Below are 21,844 nucleotides of genomic sequence, written 5' to 3' on the forward strand. Positions count from 1 at the left end.
TCATCATCATAGAAATAAAGAAATAGAGAATTACAATTACAATTATACAATCATAAGAACAAAATGGAAGGTAAGTAGTATATATAAAAAAAAATAATATAAGAAATAAAAAACTAAAAGCAACATTGAATTCAAAATTAAAACAATATCGACCCGTAACAGCAGAGTGGGATGATAACACTAGAGGCATGTAATTGCCTTTCCATTAATCATTTATAATATTCCAGTTTTACAATAGTCCTGGCAAAGAAACTGCAGTTTAGCTAAACAGAATATGTCAGATTGAGGCTGCACCCTACTACCACAATGACCATTCGTATTCATAAGCATAAGGTCATAAACATTTGTACCATCATTAGCAAAGATGTTTGAAGATGATTTAGCATATAACTGCAGGAGTGTGTAGGCAGGTTGAATCTTATTGCAATAATAAACATGTTTATGTGATCTTTCATATGTTGCTTTAGTTACTGGTTCATGTGGAGTATTTATATTTCTATTTCATTATTTTGTTAATATGTCATCATCATCATCATCATCATTGTTTAACGTCCACTTTCCATGCTGGCATAGGTTGGGTGGTTTGACTGAGGACTGGCAGGCCAGATGGCTGCACTAGGCTCCAATCTGATCTGGCAAGTTTTCTACAGCTGGATGCCCTTCTTAACACCAACCCCTTCAAGAGTGTAGTGGGTGCTTTTATACGTTCCAGCGGCATGGGAGCCAGTCCTGTGGCACTGGCATTGACCATGCTCAAATGGTGCTTTTTACATGCCATCGGCACAGGTGCCAGTCAGGTGACACTGGCATTGGTCATCCTTGAATGGTACATTTTATGTGCCACCAGCACAGGCGCCAGTCAGGCGGCACTGGCATTGGGCATGCTCAAATGGTGCTTTTTACATGTCACCGGCATGGGAGCCAGTCAGACGGCACTGGCATCGGCCATGACTATGATTTCACTTGGCTCAACAGGTCTTTTCAAGCACAGCATATTGCCCAACGATTGAAGGGTGCTTTTAAATGGGCCAGTTATGCGACACTGGCATTGACCATGGCTACGATCTCATTTGGCTTGCCAGGTCTTCACAGCATATCTCCAAAGGTCTCAGTCGCTTGTCATTGCTTCTGTGAGGCCCAACATTCGCAGGTCGTGCTTCACCACCTCATCTCATGTCTTCCTGGGTCTACCTCTTCCACATGTACCCTCCACTGTTAGGGTGTGACACTTCTTCACACAGCTGTCCTCATCCATACACAACACATGACCAGTGCAGTCGTCTGTCATGCACACCACATCTGATGCTTCTTATGTCCAACTTTTCTCTCAGGGTGCTTACACTCTGTCGTGTATACACACTGACATTAAACATCCAGTGGAGTGTACTAGCTTCATTTCTTTCAAGCCTATGCATGTCCTCACCAGTCACATCCCATGTTTCACTACCGTGTAGCATGACTGTTCAAACACATGCATCATACAGTCTACCTTTCACTCTGAGCAAGAGGCCCTTTGTTACCACTAGAGGTAGGAGCTCTCTGAACTTTGCCCAGGCTATTCTTACTCTAGCAGCTACACTCTCAGAGCATCCACTCCTGTTACTGACTTGGTCACCTAGGTAATGGAAGCTATCAACTACTTCTAGTTTTTTCCCACTCCATGTGATGGAGATGGTTTCTGTACATCTTTGGTATTTATTGCCCCTGTGTGTCTGTCACACATGAAAACTATCTTCCCATTTAATCTTCTTTTGCTATTGCTGCACCTCATATGTGTCAATAGCTTTCACCAGGTACATCTTCTGGAGTTTCTACCTATGCCTTTTCTACAGATCGAGCAGCGCCACCTACTTGAAGGGATTTGTGATTTGTCTGCCTTTCTACTTACTAAGACTTTGGTTTTTGCTTAGATTGACCCTAAGGCCCTTTGATTCTAGACCTCGCTTTCACACCTGAAACTTTGTCTCTAGTTTTGGTAGTGACTCAACTATTAGAGCAAGGTCATCAGCATAGAGGAGCTCCCAGGGGAAGCTTGTCTTGAATTCTTGTTATTGCCTGGAGGACTATGATGAATAAGAGAGGACTGAGGACTGATCCTTGGTGGACCCCTACTTCTACCTGGCACTCTTCACTATACTTGTTGCCAAACCTCACCTTACTGACTGCATCCCTGTACATGGCTTGTACAGCTCTCACCAACCACTCATCTATCCCTAGTTTCCACATTGACCACAAGATAAGGGATTGGAGTACTCTGTCAAAGTCTTTCTCCATGTCAACGAAAGCCAAGTACAGAAGTTTATCTTTGGCTAGAAATTTCTCTTGCAGCTATCATCACCATCATCATCTTCATTGTTTAGCATCTGCTTTCCATGCTGGCATGGGTTGGACGGTTTGACTGAGGTCTGGCAAGCCAATGGGCTACACCAGGCTCCAGTCTGATCAGGCAATGTTTCTACTGCTGGATGCCCTTCCTAATGCCAACAACTCTGAGAGTGTAGTGGGTGCTCTTTATGTGCCACCAGCACAGGAGCCAGTCAGAGGGCACTGACATTGACCATGTTCAGATGAGGCTTTTTATGTGCTACCAGCACAGGAACCAGTCAGGGCACTGGCATTGACCTCATTTGGATGGTGCTTTTTACATGTCATCGGCACGGGAGCCAGTCAGGGGACACTATAGCTATTCTTCTGGTAAGAAAATATAGCTGCTTTTTCTATAGCTACAGAAATATGTCTCCTTTGCAAATTGCAGCAACAGGTTTGTGTCCACCCTCCAGCGTCAGTCAGCCATTGATGAAGCAGAAGTGTCAGCTGCAACAGAAGACTGTTACAAGTTCCTCCAGAAAGCCATTGTAAATTTCATCAAATGTCTTCACTTTGGTGACCATCATGATATTCACATATTTACATTTGTTTCTCTTTGGTTTGACAATGCTCGATCTCCAAATGTCACAAAGCTTCTACGGGTGAGTAGTAAACATTTCCAGTTTGTTCTGTTGAATGAATTCTAAAGAAAAATGTAAATTTTTTTTTTCTTTTTCTGTCTTTTGGTGTATAGAGATGTAACCTATGAGATTAAACCTAAAGCCTGCTTTCTTTTAGCATCACGATAAAGTGCTTCCAGTGTATTTTATATTGTGGTGGATGAATGAGCAAAGTCATTTTAGGCTTGAGAAGACTTAGTCTTGTCTTGGCAGGGACTTCACATCCTTTCTGGTACTGATGCTTTAGAAAAAATGTGTTTGATGGAGGGACAGAAACTTTGTAGAGTTCAAGAGGGTCCTTTAGTCTTGTCTTGTTAAGGATATGATGATCTCTGTAGTGCTGATGCCATGAAAAAACACACCCAGTAAACTCTGTAAAGTAGTTGGTGTTAGGAAAGCATCCAGTCATAGGAACCATGCCAAATGAAATTTGATGAAAGAGGCAAGGTCTCTTAGCTTTCTCTTGGAAAACAGTAACCAAAACAAATTTGGGCTCTGTTGGACTGTCTGACCCATACCAACTTGGAAAATGAACATAAGAGAAAATGATGAATTATTTATGAATTAATAATTCACTTAGATCAATTTCAGCTCATTTCATCAATACATGTACACAACTAAGATTTGTGCAGTTGTACCAAGAGTAGCAAATTGGTTGAATCGTTAGAGCATCAGACAAAATGCCTTGTGGTATTTCGCTACATCTCTTTACATTCTGGGTTCAGATTTCACTGAGGTCAACTTTGTCTTTCATACCTCTAAGTTTTGATAAAGTAAGTAGTAGACAAGTCCTGGGTCTGATTTAACCAACTACCCACTCCTCCAAACTTTCAGGGCTTGTGTCTGTGTTACAAACAGATTTGTTATTATTAGACAGAGTCATTGAAATATTGGACAAAATGCCTTGCTGTATTTGTTGAAGTTGTTTTAATTATCTAAAATGTATTATAGAATTCCTCTCTCGTGTAAATACAAGATTAACGTGTTAAGGTGAAAATATTTATCTTTTGAAATATTTTCACACCATAACTTTTTATGAAGATGATTTCATGAGCACTGAGAAACAAAGTATATAATATTTGTCCACTGGTCGATGACTAGAAGAGGTATTTCATATATAGACCAACAGATGTTTGATATATAGATCAACAGACATTTGGGATAGACTAATAGGTATATGGTATATGTTCCAGCAGATATATGATATATAGGATAAAAGATCCCCTTCGGTCATGAATGACCATAGGATTGCACCTAAAAAGTTACCCTCCAAGGCACAAGTCCAGGCAAAATTGTTTATGGAAGACCAGCAGTCTCTCACATACCAGCCTTCTCTCTCCATGACCCTGATGCTGTCCAAGGGAAAGGGAAAGGCAAATACAGCTTGGCACCATTGACATTACAACTCATTTCTACTGGTCAATGACCATAAGAGGTATTTCATATATAGGTCAACAGATATGTGATATATAGATCAATAGACATTTGAGATATAGACTAATAAATATATAGTATATGCTCCAGCAGATATATGATATAAAGACTAACAAGTATGCAATATGTAGACCTGTTTGTGATATATAGCTCAACAGACATTGGGATATTGACCAACAGATATGCTGTATATATTAACCAACAAATATCATCGTCATCATCATCATCATCATTTAACGTCCGCCTTCCATACTAGCATGGTTTGGATGATTTGACTGAGGACGGGCAAACCAGATGGCTACACCAAGCTCCAATCTGATTTGGCAGAGTTTCTACAGCTGGATGCTTTTCCTAACGCCAACCACTCTGAGAGTGTAGTGAGTGCTTTTACGTGCGGCACGAAGGCCAGTCAGGCGCTACTGGCAGTGGCCACGCTCAAAATGGTGTATTTTACATGCCACCTGCACAGGAGCCAGTTCAGTGGCACTGGCAACGACCTCGCTCGAATGTTTTTTCATGTGCCAGTAAAGCGACGCTGATAACGATCACGCTCAAATGGTGCTATTTACGTGCCACTAACACGGAAGCCAGACAGCTGCTCTGGCAATGATTACGCATGGATGGTGCTCTTAGCGCTCCACTGGTACAGGTGCCATCACGATTTAGATTTCACTTGCCCCAACAGGTCTTCGCAAGCGGAGTTTAGTGTCCAATGAAGGAAAGGTACGCATAAGTGGGCTGGCTATTTTCCTGGCAGAGGCCTCGGATTATGGTCTCACTTGGCTTGATAATCCAATATACATATCATATATAGATAAATGGACGTGGTATATGGGCTAACTGACATGATATATAGACCTAAACTATCTGTAATATATAAACCAACATACTTTAAGATAATCATCAAGTCATAGGCACCTCTCAGTGACTTTCTAGGTAAGGCATCTACAAAGTATTTAAGGAGGAGTTTCTTGTTACCTTCCTCTGGCCCTTTGGAAGACTTGAATTCAGCATTGCATATTAACAAAATATTCGTTAGTTACAGTGCTCATGCTATATCTGTATGTTGTATCAACAGTCTTATGGTCTGAATCATTGGGAGTATTTTGGACATACGCACTATTTAATGTCTCTACCAGAAATGTCCTATCTACCATTCAAACAGAATATCAAGTTTGTCAGGTGTCACTTTGTCAGTCAGCATTGAAAAGCCTTTAACAACTTGTAAATGTTCATATTCATCACTTGAAAAGTGGAGGTTACTTTCAGAAATTAATAATTCCTGAAGATTTTGCTTTTGTACTTTATCCAGTATCTGTGACTCCTATTTAACTACACAAACATTTTGATGTTTCAAACATTGTGTTCTGATTGATTTATTGCAGAAATATAAAATAACTTGTGTGAAAACTTGTAAATTCCTTCCTTTGATGTACCAACTTGCTGCTAGAATGGACTCACATGAAACACCATTTCAGATATTACTGAACGAGGTACATCTGTCTGAGTTTTTTTTTTCACAGTTTTATATCCATTTTATGTTATATATATGTGGGATGTGGTTTTGTTTAACCCCAGGTCAACCTATCAAATGGACCTAAGTTCAAAGTGATCCAACCATAATCATCTTATCTTTTGTGCAGACACAATGATTCTTAGTTTGCATTATCTACATTACTATTTTAATACGGTAGAATAAGATTTGGCTGTTAATTCTGGCAGGTCAAAAACTCTACAAAAGTTCCCTTGTGGACCTACCTATCCTATGTGGTCGATACTGTTGCTGTTTAGCCCCAAGCTGTGGTCCCAGTCAGTGGCGTATCATCTGTAAGTATTCTATCTATTAATCAAACAACATGTATCAAAGACTAGATTATGTAGGGTGAGATTTGAGAGAAACTTAGCTAGCTGTTGAGTGATTATGTAGTGCCCATGTTAGATCATGTGTCAGACGTGACCTGCTACAAATTCCATCCTAACGTTATAAAGTACTATACACACAATACAACATTTTATTCTTATTGATGTATTTACTGTGTTTTTATCTTTATGTCATCTCTTTATTTTATCCAGATCTTAAGTAAAGTGACACAAGACCATCCTCACCATGTCCTCCCTATTATCATGGCATTAGCCAACAGTCATGAAGATAGTCAGTATCTGCAAGTATTTAAGAAAAAGACTGAAACTCATACTGATGGGGAAGGTCTCAGTTATCAGGTGAGATTTTCTTTTTTCTTCTGTAAACTCTTCAGTGAATTACCACACCACCTTGTATAGGTGTTGAGGTTGCTCTATGACCAGTCCTCAAATCTGGGGGTTAATTCTTCTGCTCTGTAAAAACATTTTTTTACCAAGAAAAGATTAATAGAAAATAAAACAAGCGAGGCTCTTTACATACTACACTGATGGCATCCTATGATCCCAGGTTACAAAAGCGATGATACTCTTCACACAAGGTCTCACATTTTTGCTGTCCAATTATGCAACAGACAGTCTTGATTTTCTGGGAACTTTAATGACTAGGATTGTAATTCCTTTTAAGAAAGCTTGATGACAATCTGTGATTCAAGAGACAGTAAGATTAACAAAAGGAGGAAGACAGCTGTGTGAGACAGGTCTGATTGAAGAGGATATATAGGTAATTCAAGGGAGTATTTGTAATTATAGTAGTGGTGGAAGAGAGAGAGGAAATAGCATATCTGGAGGGAGGCAGAGGAAGCAGTGTTTTATTGATAGATTCTTTGTCAATCAACTAAATGGTCTTTTGTGGTCATCAAAGATGTTTTGTGCCACAACAGCACTATCACTATCCTAGATATGTGAACTGTACTTGAATTCTTACTTGAGCTTTGTTTTGTGTACTGTGCATTTGTGTGTGTGTTGGTGGGGTATTAAGAAGTGTGTCCTGCTATAGAACCCAAGCTCCATTCCAAAAATGATACTATGAGGCTATCAGGGCAAACAGAATAAGAACTGACTCAGACAGAGGTGACCTGTCAGACGCATGCCAGCATGGAAAGCAGATGTAAAATGCATGATTTATTTATTTATTCATTTATTTTCCTATTTTCCCAGAACCGTGTAAATGCTGCTAAACAGTTGCTGACTGAACTGTCCAAATCTAAAATTGGAGATTGTGTAAGGGAGATGATGGATTTATGTAAAGCCTATATCGAACTGGCCTACTTTGATGTTCAGAAATACAAGACACAAACAGGTAAGACTTTCAAAAACCATTTTCAGATTTATCCCTCCCTGGTGTTTATTTACTGGTCTAACCAGATCCTCTAACTAGCTGTGATTAACTCTTAAACTGGTAACCATCCTATAACTGGCTGTGACCAAATTCTATAGCATGCTATTACTAGATCCTATAACTGGCTGTGATATAATAAATACAACTGAATGAAACGTCTTTACTACCACACTACATACCACACAACATATCCTTATTAGCAGACTGTGGCCTAGATGACATGACCTCACTGCCACTCGCAGAAAATTTTAAAGTTCATCTCTTTCATTAATTCATTACTTATTATCAGAGAAAATTTGAAGACCCCCTTGTCTTTTATAGAAAACTCTTTCTGTCCATAGACCTTCCCCCACCACATATTCTATATTTCTCTCAGTTGTTTGTCTAATGGTTCTTTTCTTTCATCCAGGTGCTTTATCTTTACCTAACTCCTTAGAACTTAACAAACAGAAACAACTCCATCATGTTGCTGTGGCAACAGCATTTATCCCAGTGAGTATTTTTTAAGAGATTCTTTCAAATCTTCACATCACTTACTGCCATATGTAACATTTTGTGGTCCCACTGGTTTCATCTTTTGAAAGCTGGTTCATTTTCCACCTTGTCCTATACTTTTTTATTTTCCATCAGCCATCATATAACTGTTTCCAATTCGTTATCTATGACATGTGGGTGTTGCAGAATAATGATTGCAGGTAGTGGTGGTTTTAGGAAAGATAATTATAGGAATTTGGTGGAAAAAAGAAGCATTGTAAGAGTGTGAGAAATGATGGTGAAAGTAAAAGAGTACTGTACAAGTGATGGTGGGAGTGAAGTTACTGTTGGGTTTAACGGTAGGAGAAATGTAGGAGTGATAGTAGAAATGAGAGATTACCATAGGGTATGGTGAAAGTGAGATTACTGTAGGATGATGATGAGAGTGGGAATGAATGTAGGATGATAATGGAGCTTGGGAATGAATGTGAAATAGTAGAAAGGGTAGATAGTACAAAAAAGAGAATGGAAGCCCACACACTGATCTTTGACCCAATCCTTCTAGATGATTTGTGAAGATAGTTTGGTTGTATAAGATAAATGGCTGATTGAAACTTTTAAAAATTTAATGGCAAATTTTCAAAGAGTTATGAATCTTGTAATCCTCATGCGTACTTTACCATTCCTTATGTGTGATTTAGGTGCAGCCTGATGGCAACTATTCAGACATTCCATATATCATTGGCTTTGACAACACTTTCAAGTTAGCTGGTGGCATCAATTTACCAAAAATCATCCAGTGTCATGGATCCAATGGAAAGAAATACAAGCAGCTTGTTAAGGTAAAAAAAATAATGAATTCTTATAACAGCACAAGGACACAAATTTATAAGGGAGAGTTACAGTTGATTAAAATCAAGTGCACCACCTACAAAAGTCATACTGATTTCACTGGCTCTAAATAGATAAAACGTGAAGTTCTCAAATTTGAACTCAGAATATAATGGGACATAACCAAATATCTTGATTTTATTCAATGCTCTACTCCAATGCCACTCCACTGCTTTATTAAAGCTATATTGGAAATTGAAGTAGGCATTTCAGTCTCCACAAGTATGGTTTGGCATTCAGATCTCACGAACATCAACTTAGTTTTCCATTCCACATCATCTTCATTATCATCATCATCATCACCACTACCAGCAGCAGCAGTATAATCGCTGTTGTCATCATTATCATCATCAGATCACATCATCATAAGTGTTTCCATGTCAGTATATGTCACACAAATCTACAATACTTCTCTTCAAATATTTTGAGCTTATGTCTTCTTATTTGTCTTTACACAAACACTGGGTCTATAGTGATACTGACTTACCACATACTGTCACATATACGTTATAAATGAGGTGGTACCGACCTCTTACATACTATTACAATATATATTCTATGTGTAAGGCGGTGAGCTGGCAGAAACGTTAGCATGCCGGGCAAAATGCTTAGTGGTATTTCGGCTGTCTTTACGTTCTGAGTTCAAATTCCACCGAGGTCAACTTTGCCTTTCATCCTTTTGGAGCCAATAAATTAAGTACCAGTTGTGTACTGGGACGATCAAATCAACTGGCTCCCTCCCCAAAATTTTGGGCTTTGTGCCTAGAGTAGAAAACAATATGTGTTGTATGTGTGATTGGAGCTAAGTTGTTAATAAACTTTTAATTACAGGGACGAGATGACCTGAGACAAGATGCTGTTATGCAGCAAGTGTTTGGTTTAGTAAATGAACTTCTTAACAATGACCCAGATGCTCACAAAAGGCAGTTAAAGATCCGTACTTACAAGGTAAGATTTTATCAGCTAGATCACAGTCAAGAAGTAAAACTTCAAGTGAACTCTAACTGCCCAATAGTAATATCTTCACTGTACATATATTTTATCAATTCCACATCTAGTGTCTCTAAAACAGTGTGGTACTTTTGTTTGCTCTATGAAATTATCTAACATATTTTGTACTATGTTTATCGTATCATTCTTGCAATTTCTGCAATGACATTGGTCCAGCTTTGTATTAGTATTTTCCCTTCACTTAGATTGCTATATGATGAGTAATGACTTGACCTGATCTGCACCTTTAAGAGAACATATCAGTATATTCTACCACAGTCTGTATTATAATGTTGTTTTAATAGGTGCAGTTGTGGATGTGTGTTTAAGATGGTTGCTCCCCAGTCACATGGTTTTGAGTTCAGTCCCAGTGTGTGTGTATCCTTGTCTTGATGTCACAGAATAATTGAACATGAGCGTCACTGTCATACTACAAGTTGTGTCATTCATTTTCAATATTCTGCAAGAACATGTCTAGCCATGGAGAAATATTATCTTGCTAGAAACACATGAGGATTGGTGAAAGGAAGGACACCCGGTTGTAGAAACCCTGCCTCAATAAACTCTGTCCAACCCATGCAACCATGAAAAAGTGGACACTAAAATGATGATGCTGTTATATGCACATTAGTCAAATGATAAATGTGTATGAAATTAAGTGGGGTTGTTCCAGTATTTTGCAGCAGTTGCCTTAATAGGTTATATTAAGATCAGCTTAGACCTGCCATCATTTACTAAAATGATAGTAGCAAGAGAGTTATGGCCCCAAGCTCTTTTCCTTCAACTTATACTTTTTTACCAACTTTAATGTATCTTTCTTCTTAAGATCTCGAAACACTTGCTGGTAAGACATTTCTTTAATAATTGTCGTTTTAGGTAATTCCATTGTCACAAAGGAGTGGCCTCCTGGAATGGTGTGAAGGAACTCAGCCCCTGGGAGAATATCTTGTTGCCAAAAATAAAGGAGCTCATCAAAAATATCGACCTAAAGATTGGACAGTTGGAGAATGTCGTCAGAATTTAACTGTGAGTCATTCAGTGGTTCAAATCAGCCAGTTTAGCTTTTCACTTTACAAGTTTCTTGTATAATCTGGGAAATTAAGCTATGAGAGACTAACACACACATTGGTTTGAATATTTATAAATATGTGTTGCTCTTCTTGTTATCATTAAAACAACTATATTTTACTCTCCCTTCCAAAGACATTTTACTGCATCTTGTCTCAGAACAGGATACTTAACTTGACATGGAATAGGTTCCAGATTTTTTGATGGAAACTACTTGTGATAGACTGGCACTTAATCCAGAGTTATAATTATCTCTCATTCATATTAAACTGTAACACCAAAGCTAAACACTGACTGTTATGACACCCTTGGTACTTCCTGGAGCTCTTAACATTTTTGTATATTCTCTTTCAGTCAGCAAGAACATTAACACAGAAGAGGGCTGCCTACACAGAAATTTGTCAACATTTTCATCCTGTGATGAGACACTTTTTCTTTGAAAAGTTCCTTGACCCAGTCCAGTGGTATGAATGTCATGTGGCATATATCAAAAGTGTGGCCACTAATTCTATTGGTGAGTTTTAATGTGAATGTTGGTGCATATTGATTTTTCTTTGTGGGGTACAGCTGATCACAAGGTCTCCAGCTCAAACATTACTACAGCTGTTGTATTCCATCTATGAGCAAGGAACATATCTCTACTCATTCTAGTCTACCTGACTGACAAAAGCTTGTGTCCACTACTAAATTCACAGTTCAGTGATTATCATTAGAAAGGGCAACTGGCTCTGTAATGAACTTTTAGCAAAAGCCAAGTTATGGTTTGACCAGGGCTGGTAAGCTGGAAGGCTGCACCAGACTTGAGTCTGATTTGGCATGATTTTCTACAGCTGGATGCCCTTCCTATTGCCAACCACTCTGAGAATGTAACAGGTGCTTTTACATGCCACCATCACAGGTGCCAAAGGACTCGGTCATTGCCTCCCTGAGGCCCAACACTCATAAGGAACTCAGCCACTTTGCCTCTGTGAGGCCCAACACTTGAAAGGTGCTCTTTATGTGCCATCAGCATGGGTGCCAGTTAGGTGACACCAGCATCAGCCATGACTATGATTTCACTTGGCTTGATGGGTCTTCTCAAGCACAGCATATTGCCAAAGGCAAATTACAATGTGCTTAATGATAACTTTCTGTACCATGTCATATTGCTGACTCCCATATTTTTGCTAAATGGAACTCTTTTTTTCTTCAGTGACATTCTTCACTAAAAGCCATTAAATGATGATAATGAATATGAAAGTTGACAGGATACATGTTCAAATAACTAGACAAATTAAATTTTGGTTTCATTCTAGAATGTCATAATGAAGAAAGTCAACAGTGTACAAAAAGATTCTGAAGGCAGTATTTTGTTTTGCTAAGATAAAATAATTTATTTTTATATCCTTTAAGAATGCTGAGCAATTGTGTGAAAAAGGATTTAAAAAAAACATTAGACCTCAGTTTGAAGGAAATATAGTGAAAGACATGAATGGATCACATATATTTTACTGGAGTTCAACTGCCATAAATATGAAGATGAATATTGATTCCATAATGTGGACATTAGTACTGCTAAAAGGACAAAATTCCCCAAGCCGGATATATTGATTAAATAAACTCTTTGCAGCAATAACTGAAATGTCATGTGAAGAACTGGTTATAGAAGAGTCAAAGTTGCTCAGAATAATTTAAATAACTTGTCAATCATTCTGGAAATATAACAGCCAAGGAAGCAAAATATATCACTTTCCATTTTTAGACGAAGCTGACAGAAGGAGGAGCTTCAAAGCAACATGGTTGATCGTCCAACGTACTAGCAGCAACTGAACTTACTTCTTATTTGAAGGCGTGTTCTAGCCTTGGATAGAAGTTGTTGCTTGAATCTGTACAATGCCAACTCTACCTGGTTAGCATCTGTCCAAGCACAACTAACTCACACCCCAGTGAAAAAATAGTTTTATCATGTCTCACTACAAACTGATCCAGCAAAAGCTATCCTTGTTCATGCTAACATGCAAAAATGGTGCTAAAAAAGTACATAGACCTGTTTATTACATCTAAGTATCCAATTCTAATGTCCATGTGTTCACTTGTTCTATTCCACTTAAATGAATGACTAATAGCACTGGTCAACAAAATTAAAACCAACTTTTTCAGATTAATTTTTCATGCTGATTTCAAAATTTCACTCCATTTGTATGCAGCATGTATCAGTTTTTCAATAGATACATGCAAATATTTACATATTTGTATATATGAAATCATTAACATAATAAATAAGGACATATTTTTAGAAAGTAAATGTGTTACCTCTTTCAACTTCACCTGTGTGATTTTGGGAAACTTTTCTATAATGTACTCAAACCCTCTGGCATTTCTCTTCCCTAGTGTCTTTACAAAGTGTTTTATCAGTCCAAGCTTTATGTGCAAAGGAAGTAATAAGACATTACATAGATCTACAAGAGGTGTATTCTTGACGCTAGACAGTCCTGGCTGGTATGATGTTCTTGCCTGCCAGTTTGATTCCAAAAAATGTCTATTGGTTGCCCGACTATCCTATAGACACAAGAAACAACAGTATTTTGTGAGACCTGACTGCATTCCCATTAACATTCCAGTAACTTTCAAATCTCCACATATTTTCCATGAGTATCTTTCATAGGCAATGGCATGAAGTAAAAGTTCCATATTCTCATGATTCATGAAGATGAACAGAGTGTGCAATAAGAATGGAGGGCTTCAAATTACCATTATGGAGAAGTACAGCTGTTAAACTTCATTTTGAAGACTCAATAAACAAATGCCACTCTGCAGGATCATGATTTTGTGATAAACATTTGAAAAGTCCATCAATGTTACTGCAAAATCAAAGCGGGCCTTTAACAGAAAAACATGTTTGTGGAACTACATTTCTCTGCCGAAAATAAGTTATATGAACACTGTGCTCTAGTAGATACCTCTCCTTCAGTCTTAATACCAACAGTTCTGCTTTATCTTTTGAAAGGGATACATCTCTGACAAGGTCATTCAATTCAGCTTTGGAAAATTTCTGAAGTTCAAAGCTATCACCGTCAGCCACGTGACAGTCAGCATCATCATCTGATGTTTCAGTGCCATCATCTGGTGGAACTGGAATTAGCAGACTTCCATTATGAGGCACAGGTCTCATTGCAGAATCCAAATTGGGATACACAGTTTTGTGCTTATTCTTCATAGAAAATCCTGTGACATTTACTTAGCAAAAATAACAGTCATTAAAATGGTCTTTCGGCTCCCTCCATATCATTGGAATGTCAAAAGGCATGAACTTATGTCCACAGACATAACAATATACATCAGGACAATTTCTTGTAGCACTATAAAACAAGTAAGGAAATAGATATAAACGGTTATACTTGTATTGAATTTGAGATGATGAAATATTTCATCAGATGAATTATGACTGGACAATTTGAGATGTTGAAATACGTATTTCATCAGACAAAACTTTAATTGGTTAATCTAAGATGATGAAATATTGCATCTGAACTATGCAGCAATGAATAATGTAATTTATTTTCAAGGTATGTTTCCATGATGTAAATTAAATACATGCATACGCGTCATTAATTGGAATTTCTATATAATACATGAGCTAAAACCCCAAAACTTTCTCATCTTGAAAACTGTATGTGATGTCAAAAAACTAATTGTATATTTGAAATCAGTATTAAAAACTACACTAAGTACACCTTGACATATGCTTGATGAAAAATACTTGTTGACTAGTGTAGTTAATGAGGGTGGGAAGGCCTCTAAGCAGTAACTTGTCTTGTTAAAAATAACAGTGCCAAATCTCCTACAAATTACACCTTGCCAACTTTAAAAAGGAAATTGCATTGGATAATGTAATCCTAGAGACACTGTTTAAAATCAAGATGTGATGGTCATGGCAAGAATGTTTATGGTCATAAGTCTGCACAAATTATGGGCTGGCTTGGGGTTAAACACAAACAACTAAAATTATTTATTGAGTACTATAATTGATTAAAAGTCAAAGAGAAACATGCAATAATAATTAAGTTTTTAACCTCAAGAGCATTTCTACTATTTTTCATCCTCAAGTATGATGGGTTTGTAGTTCATAATTATGATAATAAAGCCACCATATTTATAAGTAGTACTCCTGGTGAAGCCACCATATTTGTAAGTAGTAATCTTGGTTAAAAAGCTACCATTTTTGTAAGTTGTGCTTCTGGTGATAAAACCACTATTTGTTGTTTATGACTTCCAATTCCTGAATACAACAAAACTCCTCCTTTGACCAAATGATAGAATAAAACAATCAACCTGACAATGACAACCACCACATAGCCATTACCACTACAACTACCACTAGCTCATATACTTCGTGGTTCCAGAGTCATCTTAACTCTATCTAGATATAAACTTACAAGTGCTGAGAGTGACACAATTCGGCACTTTATTTACTGTGTTATACTCCTGATGTTGTACTGTCAACTCCCTTTTTCAGTTGGTTACATCCTTGGATTAGGAGATCGTCATGTCCAGAATATTCTAATTGACTGTACAAAGGCTGAACTTGTACACATTGACCTCGGTGAGTATCCTTATCTTTCTCCCTCCCTCTGTCTCTTTCTCTCTTTCTTCCACTTTCTCTCTCTTGTCTTAACATACCATCACACCACCGTCATATATCAATAACTCCAGATATGTACATTGCTTCTACCTAAACCCTAACATGGTTTCTTCCATCCATCAGGCACCAGAAAAACTTTAGGGAAATCCAAAACCTCATCATCTTCAATGTAGGCAAAGAACAATAAGGGAGTCTGTGTGTTCATGTTTCACTGTGCCTAAGAAAAAGACATTTTGGTTACAGTTATGAGAACAAGTGTTGAGGGATGATAAGTCGGGAAGAATGAATGATAGATGACAACTGAAGAAAATGGGTAGGTGTGAGGGATGAGTAGTGAGTTGGGGGGGAGGTAGGGGAGAGGAGATGACTGACATTGCAAAAAAAGGGGTGGTGGAGAGCAGCAGAATAGTAATAATAATGATAATGATACAGTAGACAGAGGAACAAAGAGAGAGAGGATAAGAGAAGAGTAAGATGAGATGTTGGGTAAGTTGTAAGAGAGTTGAGCTGACATAGTGAATGGGGTGAGAGGGAGATGTATGGCGGTGGAGGAGGGAATTTGATGGCTCAGGAGGGTGATCAATGTAAAATATAGGCTTTAACAATGAAAGTTGTATAACAAGTGAAATGGTTCTGGGTAGTATCATAGTATCAGGAGTAAGTAGCATTGGGGAAAATCTGGTGAAATATGTAGTTCTGCACACATTTAATTACAGCAGCAGGGTAGTGCAGTTAGAGAGATGATAGTTGGTGGGAATGTCTTGAAGAGAAACTTGGATGGGATTGTCTTGAAGAGAAAATTGGAGTGGCTGTGCATATATATATGTATTGTACTTCCAGAATCTCACTTTCACGAAAGTGGGCAACTCTTCTTAGGAACCACATATCACCACTCATCCTAGTCTTTTGTCATCTCCTTCATCAGGTTCAAGGTCCTGAGATCAGCCTTCACCATTTCATCCCATGTTTTTCTGGGTCTCCCTCTTCCACACGCTCCATCTGCATTGCATGGACTTTCCTTGACAGCTGCCTTTATTCAGTTGCATCATATGTCTATACCAGTGCAGTCTTTTTTCTTGCTCACTAAAACTGATTCATCTTGTGCTCAGTTTTTTCAATACATTTATCATTTATGCACACTTATATCGCACATCCAGCCAAGCATGCTGGCTTGATTTCTTTCCAGTCTTTTCAGATCCTCTACGTTCAAGGCCTATGTCTTCTTACCATGCACTTATGCAGTTCTACCATTCATTCTAAGGGAAAAGACTTTTATTGCTAGTAGTGGTAGAAGCTCTCTGGACTTTCTTCAACCTGTTCTTACCCTGGCTACTATACTTTCAGAACAACTACCCTTCTTGCTAATTGCATCTCTTATTTAAGAAAGGCTATCAACTACTTCTAGTTCTTGTGTGCTCATGTGTACTGCTCCAGTACATCTTTGGCATATTAAGCTTACTTTCTATTAATCTCCCTCTAATTCCACACTACTTGTGTGTCCAAAGCTCACATCAGGTACATCATATGGAGTTTATACCTACCCATTTTATGTATGTCAAGCAAGGCCATTTCCCTAAAGATACCAGATCTTGTTTTCTTTCTTACTTACTAAAACCTAAATCTTTGCTGAGGCCACTTGATTATAGGTTTAACTTCCATGCCTGGAATTTTCTCTTTAACTTCACTGTAGATTCAGCTCTTAGAACAAGATCTTCAGCATGTAGGAGTTCCCATGGACAGCCAGTCTTAAACTCCTGTGATGGTCTGCAAGACTATGGTGAATAGGAGAGGACTGAAAACTGAAGCTTGATGAACTCTTACCATCATACTAAAATTGTCACTGAAATCATTGACTCACACTTTACTTACTGCATTCTTTGTACATTAGCTCGTACTGCGTTTGTAAGCCATTTGTCTACACCTAGTTTCTTTAGGGACCAGACTTCTCAACCTGATCCAGTAGCTTGATTCTTGTATAGTTGCTAAAAATAAGAACCATTTGGACATGTAAGGGACACAGTTTGTTTTCACAGTAAGCTGCAACTCTTACAATCTCTGTCACTAGATATACAGTTACCTTTAAACTCCAGATACATATACAACACCTTGAAACACTACTACAAACAGCACCCTATCATCATCATTACTACTAACACTAATACCATTGTAATTGTTTGCAGGAATTGCATTTGAACAGGGGAAGATATTACCAACACCAGAGACTGTACCATTCCGTTTGACCAGGGACATTGTTGATGGTATGGGTGTGTGTGGTGTGGAGGGTATCTTTAGAAGGTGAGTTGCATTTCAGTGTATGGTAGTGGAGTGCTTGATGCAGAGAAGATCAGAATTACTATCATTCTGTTGATCTTACTGCTAAGTTGCTCAAGTGATGGAGGGCAGGGACTATCTCATTTCATTTGATCAGAATAAGTCAAATCGCCCTTCAGTGAGTCTTTAAAATGAGGCATCACAGTTTATATACTGTAATAATAATTTTAGAATGATTCTGAATCACAAGGAGCATCCAGACCAGGACTCAGCTCAGACTTTTGTAAGTTCAGCAGATGAGAGATAAGTTTTCCTCTGGAATATAACTCTAGTCTATCACAAGGAACTTTCCCCACTGGAAGCCAATGAATCTCTTGTCTAACAGTATGTTGTTACTTTGCGGTCAGACAGATTTTACTTCCTGGTTGTACCTGCTTAGTCAAGTGGATTGTTGGTAACACACAGTAGACTGCACCATCAACCTGTTACCTACTTTTAGCCAGTGAATTGAACTGACAAAGCACAGAATAGTAGAACTAATTATGTCAATGATATAGGAACCTTTGGGCATTGAAACAAGTTGACAAATTATTCAAGAGTTTACCACCTATACTAGCAACCAAAATATGTTCCAAAACAGAATGAAGTTTGACCACAGATATTTTGTATGCATATATCTGGACTGTTAGTCATAGGTCTGTTGAAGTAATCATGGCTTTTGTAATACCTCCTAAATACCAAAACTTAAATCGAGACATCCAGAATAAAACGTTTCCCAGGTAATCTGATTGTTAATGGTGAACTGGGATAATATAGAATACAATTAATTCACAATCTCTGATGTCATGCATATAAAGTGAGGCAAGCAGAGTAATCTGCTTAGTCTAGAAGATTTGAACTCCAAAAATATGATCTGTAGACTTTTTAAACAACGGTGGCTCTAATAAGCCACTGGACTGTAAAGAGACCAGTACTGAAAGTTTCATCTTTATATATAGGACAGCTTTTCATCGCATTATTACTTTTTTATCTTAACATGATAAATGTTTTAACTCAACTGTTGTCTTCAATACTTGATCATCCATGTCCCTGAGTCTTTAAACAGGAAGTTCCACATTGCTGTGTAATCAATTTTCTGTCTATTTTGCAGGTGCTGTGAAAAAACCATGCTAGTTATGCACACAAACCAACAATCACTGATAACCATTCTGCAAGTTCTTCTCTATGATCCTCTTTACAACTGGACACTATCCCCTTCAAAAGCTAATCAACTGCAACAGTTGAAAGAATTGAAGAACAATCCAGTCTCACATGAAGACAACTTTGATGGAGTAAATGACAATGAACCAGGTAAGTTGCATGTTCCAGCTGTAGACATGAAAACAGTTCCTCATGAAGCATCATCCGTCAACTTGGGGATGGTAAATAAGGATGGTCCATGCAGCTATCATGTGGGTAGACTTGGGTGAACAGTAATGGTAGTTACTATATGAAGATGCCCCAGTGAACAAGGATGGAAAATTCTGGGGAGATCTTGATGAACAAAGATGGAACAGTTATGACATGGTGATGCTTTAATGAACAGGAATGGTACAGCTACAATGTAGTTGGTTTAGGTGGACAGGGATGACAGTTACTATACGAGAGGTCTGATAGTGATACACAGGTGTTTACCATATTAGTCAATCCACTTGGCATAGTGACAATCAGCCATATTTGATAGAAATTAAAGTGAGGTCCAACATCATGGTTTCTGTAGTAATTGCAATTGGTAGAGTTAAACCTAGAATTAGTAGCTACCACATTACAATGTTGCATATGTGTATTTTATTTGTAATCATGGTCTTTGGAGAAGTACAAGTACAGTATGTTTCAACATCCTTTCTGTTAGTTCCCTGATTTGGTGACATCCACCCTCAACACCTGTCAGTAGTTCTGCTGTATGGAATCAAGCAGTTTAGGTAACCAACTTCTTCATGGAGATTCTGATTTTTTAAATCCTCACTTCTCTCTGATTACTTATAATTCTCATGTTTCGTTATCCTCTCTAATGTCATCTTGCCAGCTCTGCCTTTACTTCAACCTTAAAACTTATTTGGAGATAGAAATATGTTACCTACATTCTGATACACTCCTATGATGCAGCCCTACCAACATAAGTGCTATATTTAGCACACTGGTTACTTTAGGCAAGGCAGCAGATCCCCAATTTAAGGAAGGGCCAAATCAATCTCACTCCATTATTATCATATCTCTAATACCTTAGTAAATTTAGACACGCAATTTCATGCTGTTCCTCTCATTGATATCAGATTGAGAAACACTAATCTAATTCGTTTGTGATTTTTTCTTATAGACAAACCCAATGTAAACCGTTTGGCTGAAAGAGTGTTGCTGCGACTACAACAAAAGCTGCAAGGTATTGAAGATGGAATTCAGTTGTCATTAGGAGGTCAAGTCAACCATCTTATACAAGAAGCTCAAAACCCTGATAATTTGTGTAGACTCTATCCTGGCTGGCAACCTTATATTTGATAAATATTTTCTATTTTTAAGTCTTGTTTTTGATTTCTTATTCTGAAAATCACTAATCACACCTCACCTGCTGTGCTGCACCAAATATAAAATTCCATGAAGTCACAGAAGTATTTAAATATTAGAAACTTCTCTCTTGGTTAGGAACACAAGTAATTTTTTTTTAGAGAATAAGCTTGAAATGGACATCCTTAATATATTAACCCTTTAGCATTCAGATGACTGTCAAATGTAATGCTAATTCATTAACACTGTTTCGAATTAAACCATTCATTATCTCAGGGCTTTGAGATATTGATATGATTATTTTTAGAATGACATTGTAGGGTAGGTGTGAGAGGCTAAATCATTTCACTTATAATACTAGCATTTTAAATATAAACTTCTGTATTAGGAAGTTTAGTTTTTCTTTTAAAGAACCAGATTGACACTTTTCAACATTGATCATTGAGCAGACAAGTGATGTTTTAGTAAACTAAGAAACATACAGCCTATACTGTTCACAATTATGTAGTTAATACAACATTTATTCAAAAGATTATCTCATAAGATGGTCACTTGAGTTGTTGTAAATAGCAGCCAAATCTCCCTCACATAATATTTAATTTAAAAGAGGACACATTAGAAAATGTAGTCATGTATACACTGTATCTGAAAAGAGAATGAAACAGTCACATTTGGAAAACTAAATCTTAGCTGTCCTGGGACTGAACAGGAAGCTAATATAATAATGGATTTCTTTTCTCATATAAATCCTGTATATTTAGGGAAAGAGGAAAATTGTAATGTTCATGCTTTTCCTCAAGGACATTAGTTTCAAGTTAGAATAGAAACTGTGTTGTATAGTTGACACAACAAAAGTGTAGGACTTAAAAAAAAGATGTGTGATTGGAGTAAGTGCTTGGCCAGGGAATAATAATGCAGTTGGAATGGATGACACAGGTTTATAGCTAACACTTAAATTTAGTCAGATACTAACAAATATCTGAATCTAGATATCCAGTACTAGATACTGCTATGGCAATTTCTGCAGTTCCCACTTATAGCTGGGTAACATCATCATGATCAAAGTACAGTATTGCAATCTTATAGAACATTAGTTCACATCCATGAAACTATTACATGGTAATCATGGACACAACTGCAGTCATTTAAAGTTTTCATGCCTATTTAAACATTTTATTTTATACATTTCATATACAATTTAACTTCAGAAAATCATTTACAAGATAAAAGTTAACATGACAATTTCTTATAAAAATATACTTAATCCCACAACTTGCTGTGCTTTTTTTTTTTTTTTTATAAACAATT

General features: G+C 37.5%; 1 protein-coding gene across 3 annotated transcripts in view; it reads left to right on the top strand.

Annotated features, from left to right (window-relative positions):
- Nucleotides 1-20,550, top strand: part of LOC106881129 (serine-protein kinase ATM) — an 88,459-nt gene extending 67,909 nt beyond the window's left edge. For all 3 annotated transcript variants that reach the window (XM_014931398.3, XM_089347528.1, XM_014931399.3), the window contains 13 exons: nt 2,756-2,969; nt 5,807-5,914; nt 6,495-6,641; nt 7,500-7,641; nt 8,090-8,172; nt 8,856-8,996; nt 9,877-9,993; nt 10,912-11,061; nt 11,458-11,617; nt 15,599-15,685; nt 17,905-18,019; nt 19,146-19,345; nt 20,352-20,550. In XM_014931398.3, coding sequence (XP_014786884.2) covers nt 2,756-2,969; nt 5,807-5,914; nt 6,495-6,641; nt 7,500-7,641; nt 8,090-8,172; nt 8,856-8,996; nt 9,877-9,993; nt 10,912-11,061; nt 11,458-11,617; nt 15,599-15,685; nt 17,905-18,019; nt 19,146-19,345; nt 20,352-20,530 — 1,843 coding nt within the window. In that variant the 3' untranslated portion in view covers nt 20,531-20,550. The remainder of the gene's footprint in view (nt 1-2,755; nt 2,970-5,806; nt 5,915-6,494; nt 6,642-7,499; nt 7,642-8,089; nt 8,173-8,855; nt 8,997-9,876; nt 9,994-10,911; nt 11,062-11,457; nt 11,618-15,598; nt 15,686-17,904; nt 18,020-19,145; nt 19,346-20,351) is intronic.
- The last annotated feature ends 1,294 nt before the right edge of the window (nt 20,551-21,844 follow it).

Source organism: Octopus bimaculoides, chromosome 2 (assembly GCF_046866305.1).
Source record: "Octopus bimaculoides isolate indiv1 chromosome 2, ASM4686630v1, whole genome shotgun sequence".
Lineage (NCBI taxonomy): Eukaryota > Metazoa > Mollusca > Cephalopoda > Octopoda > Octopodidae > Octopus > Octopus bimaculoides.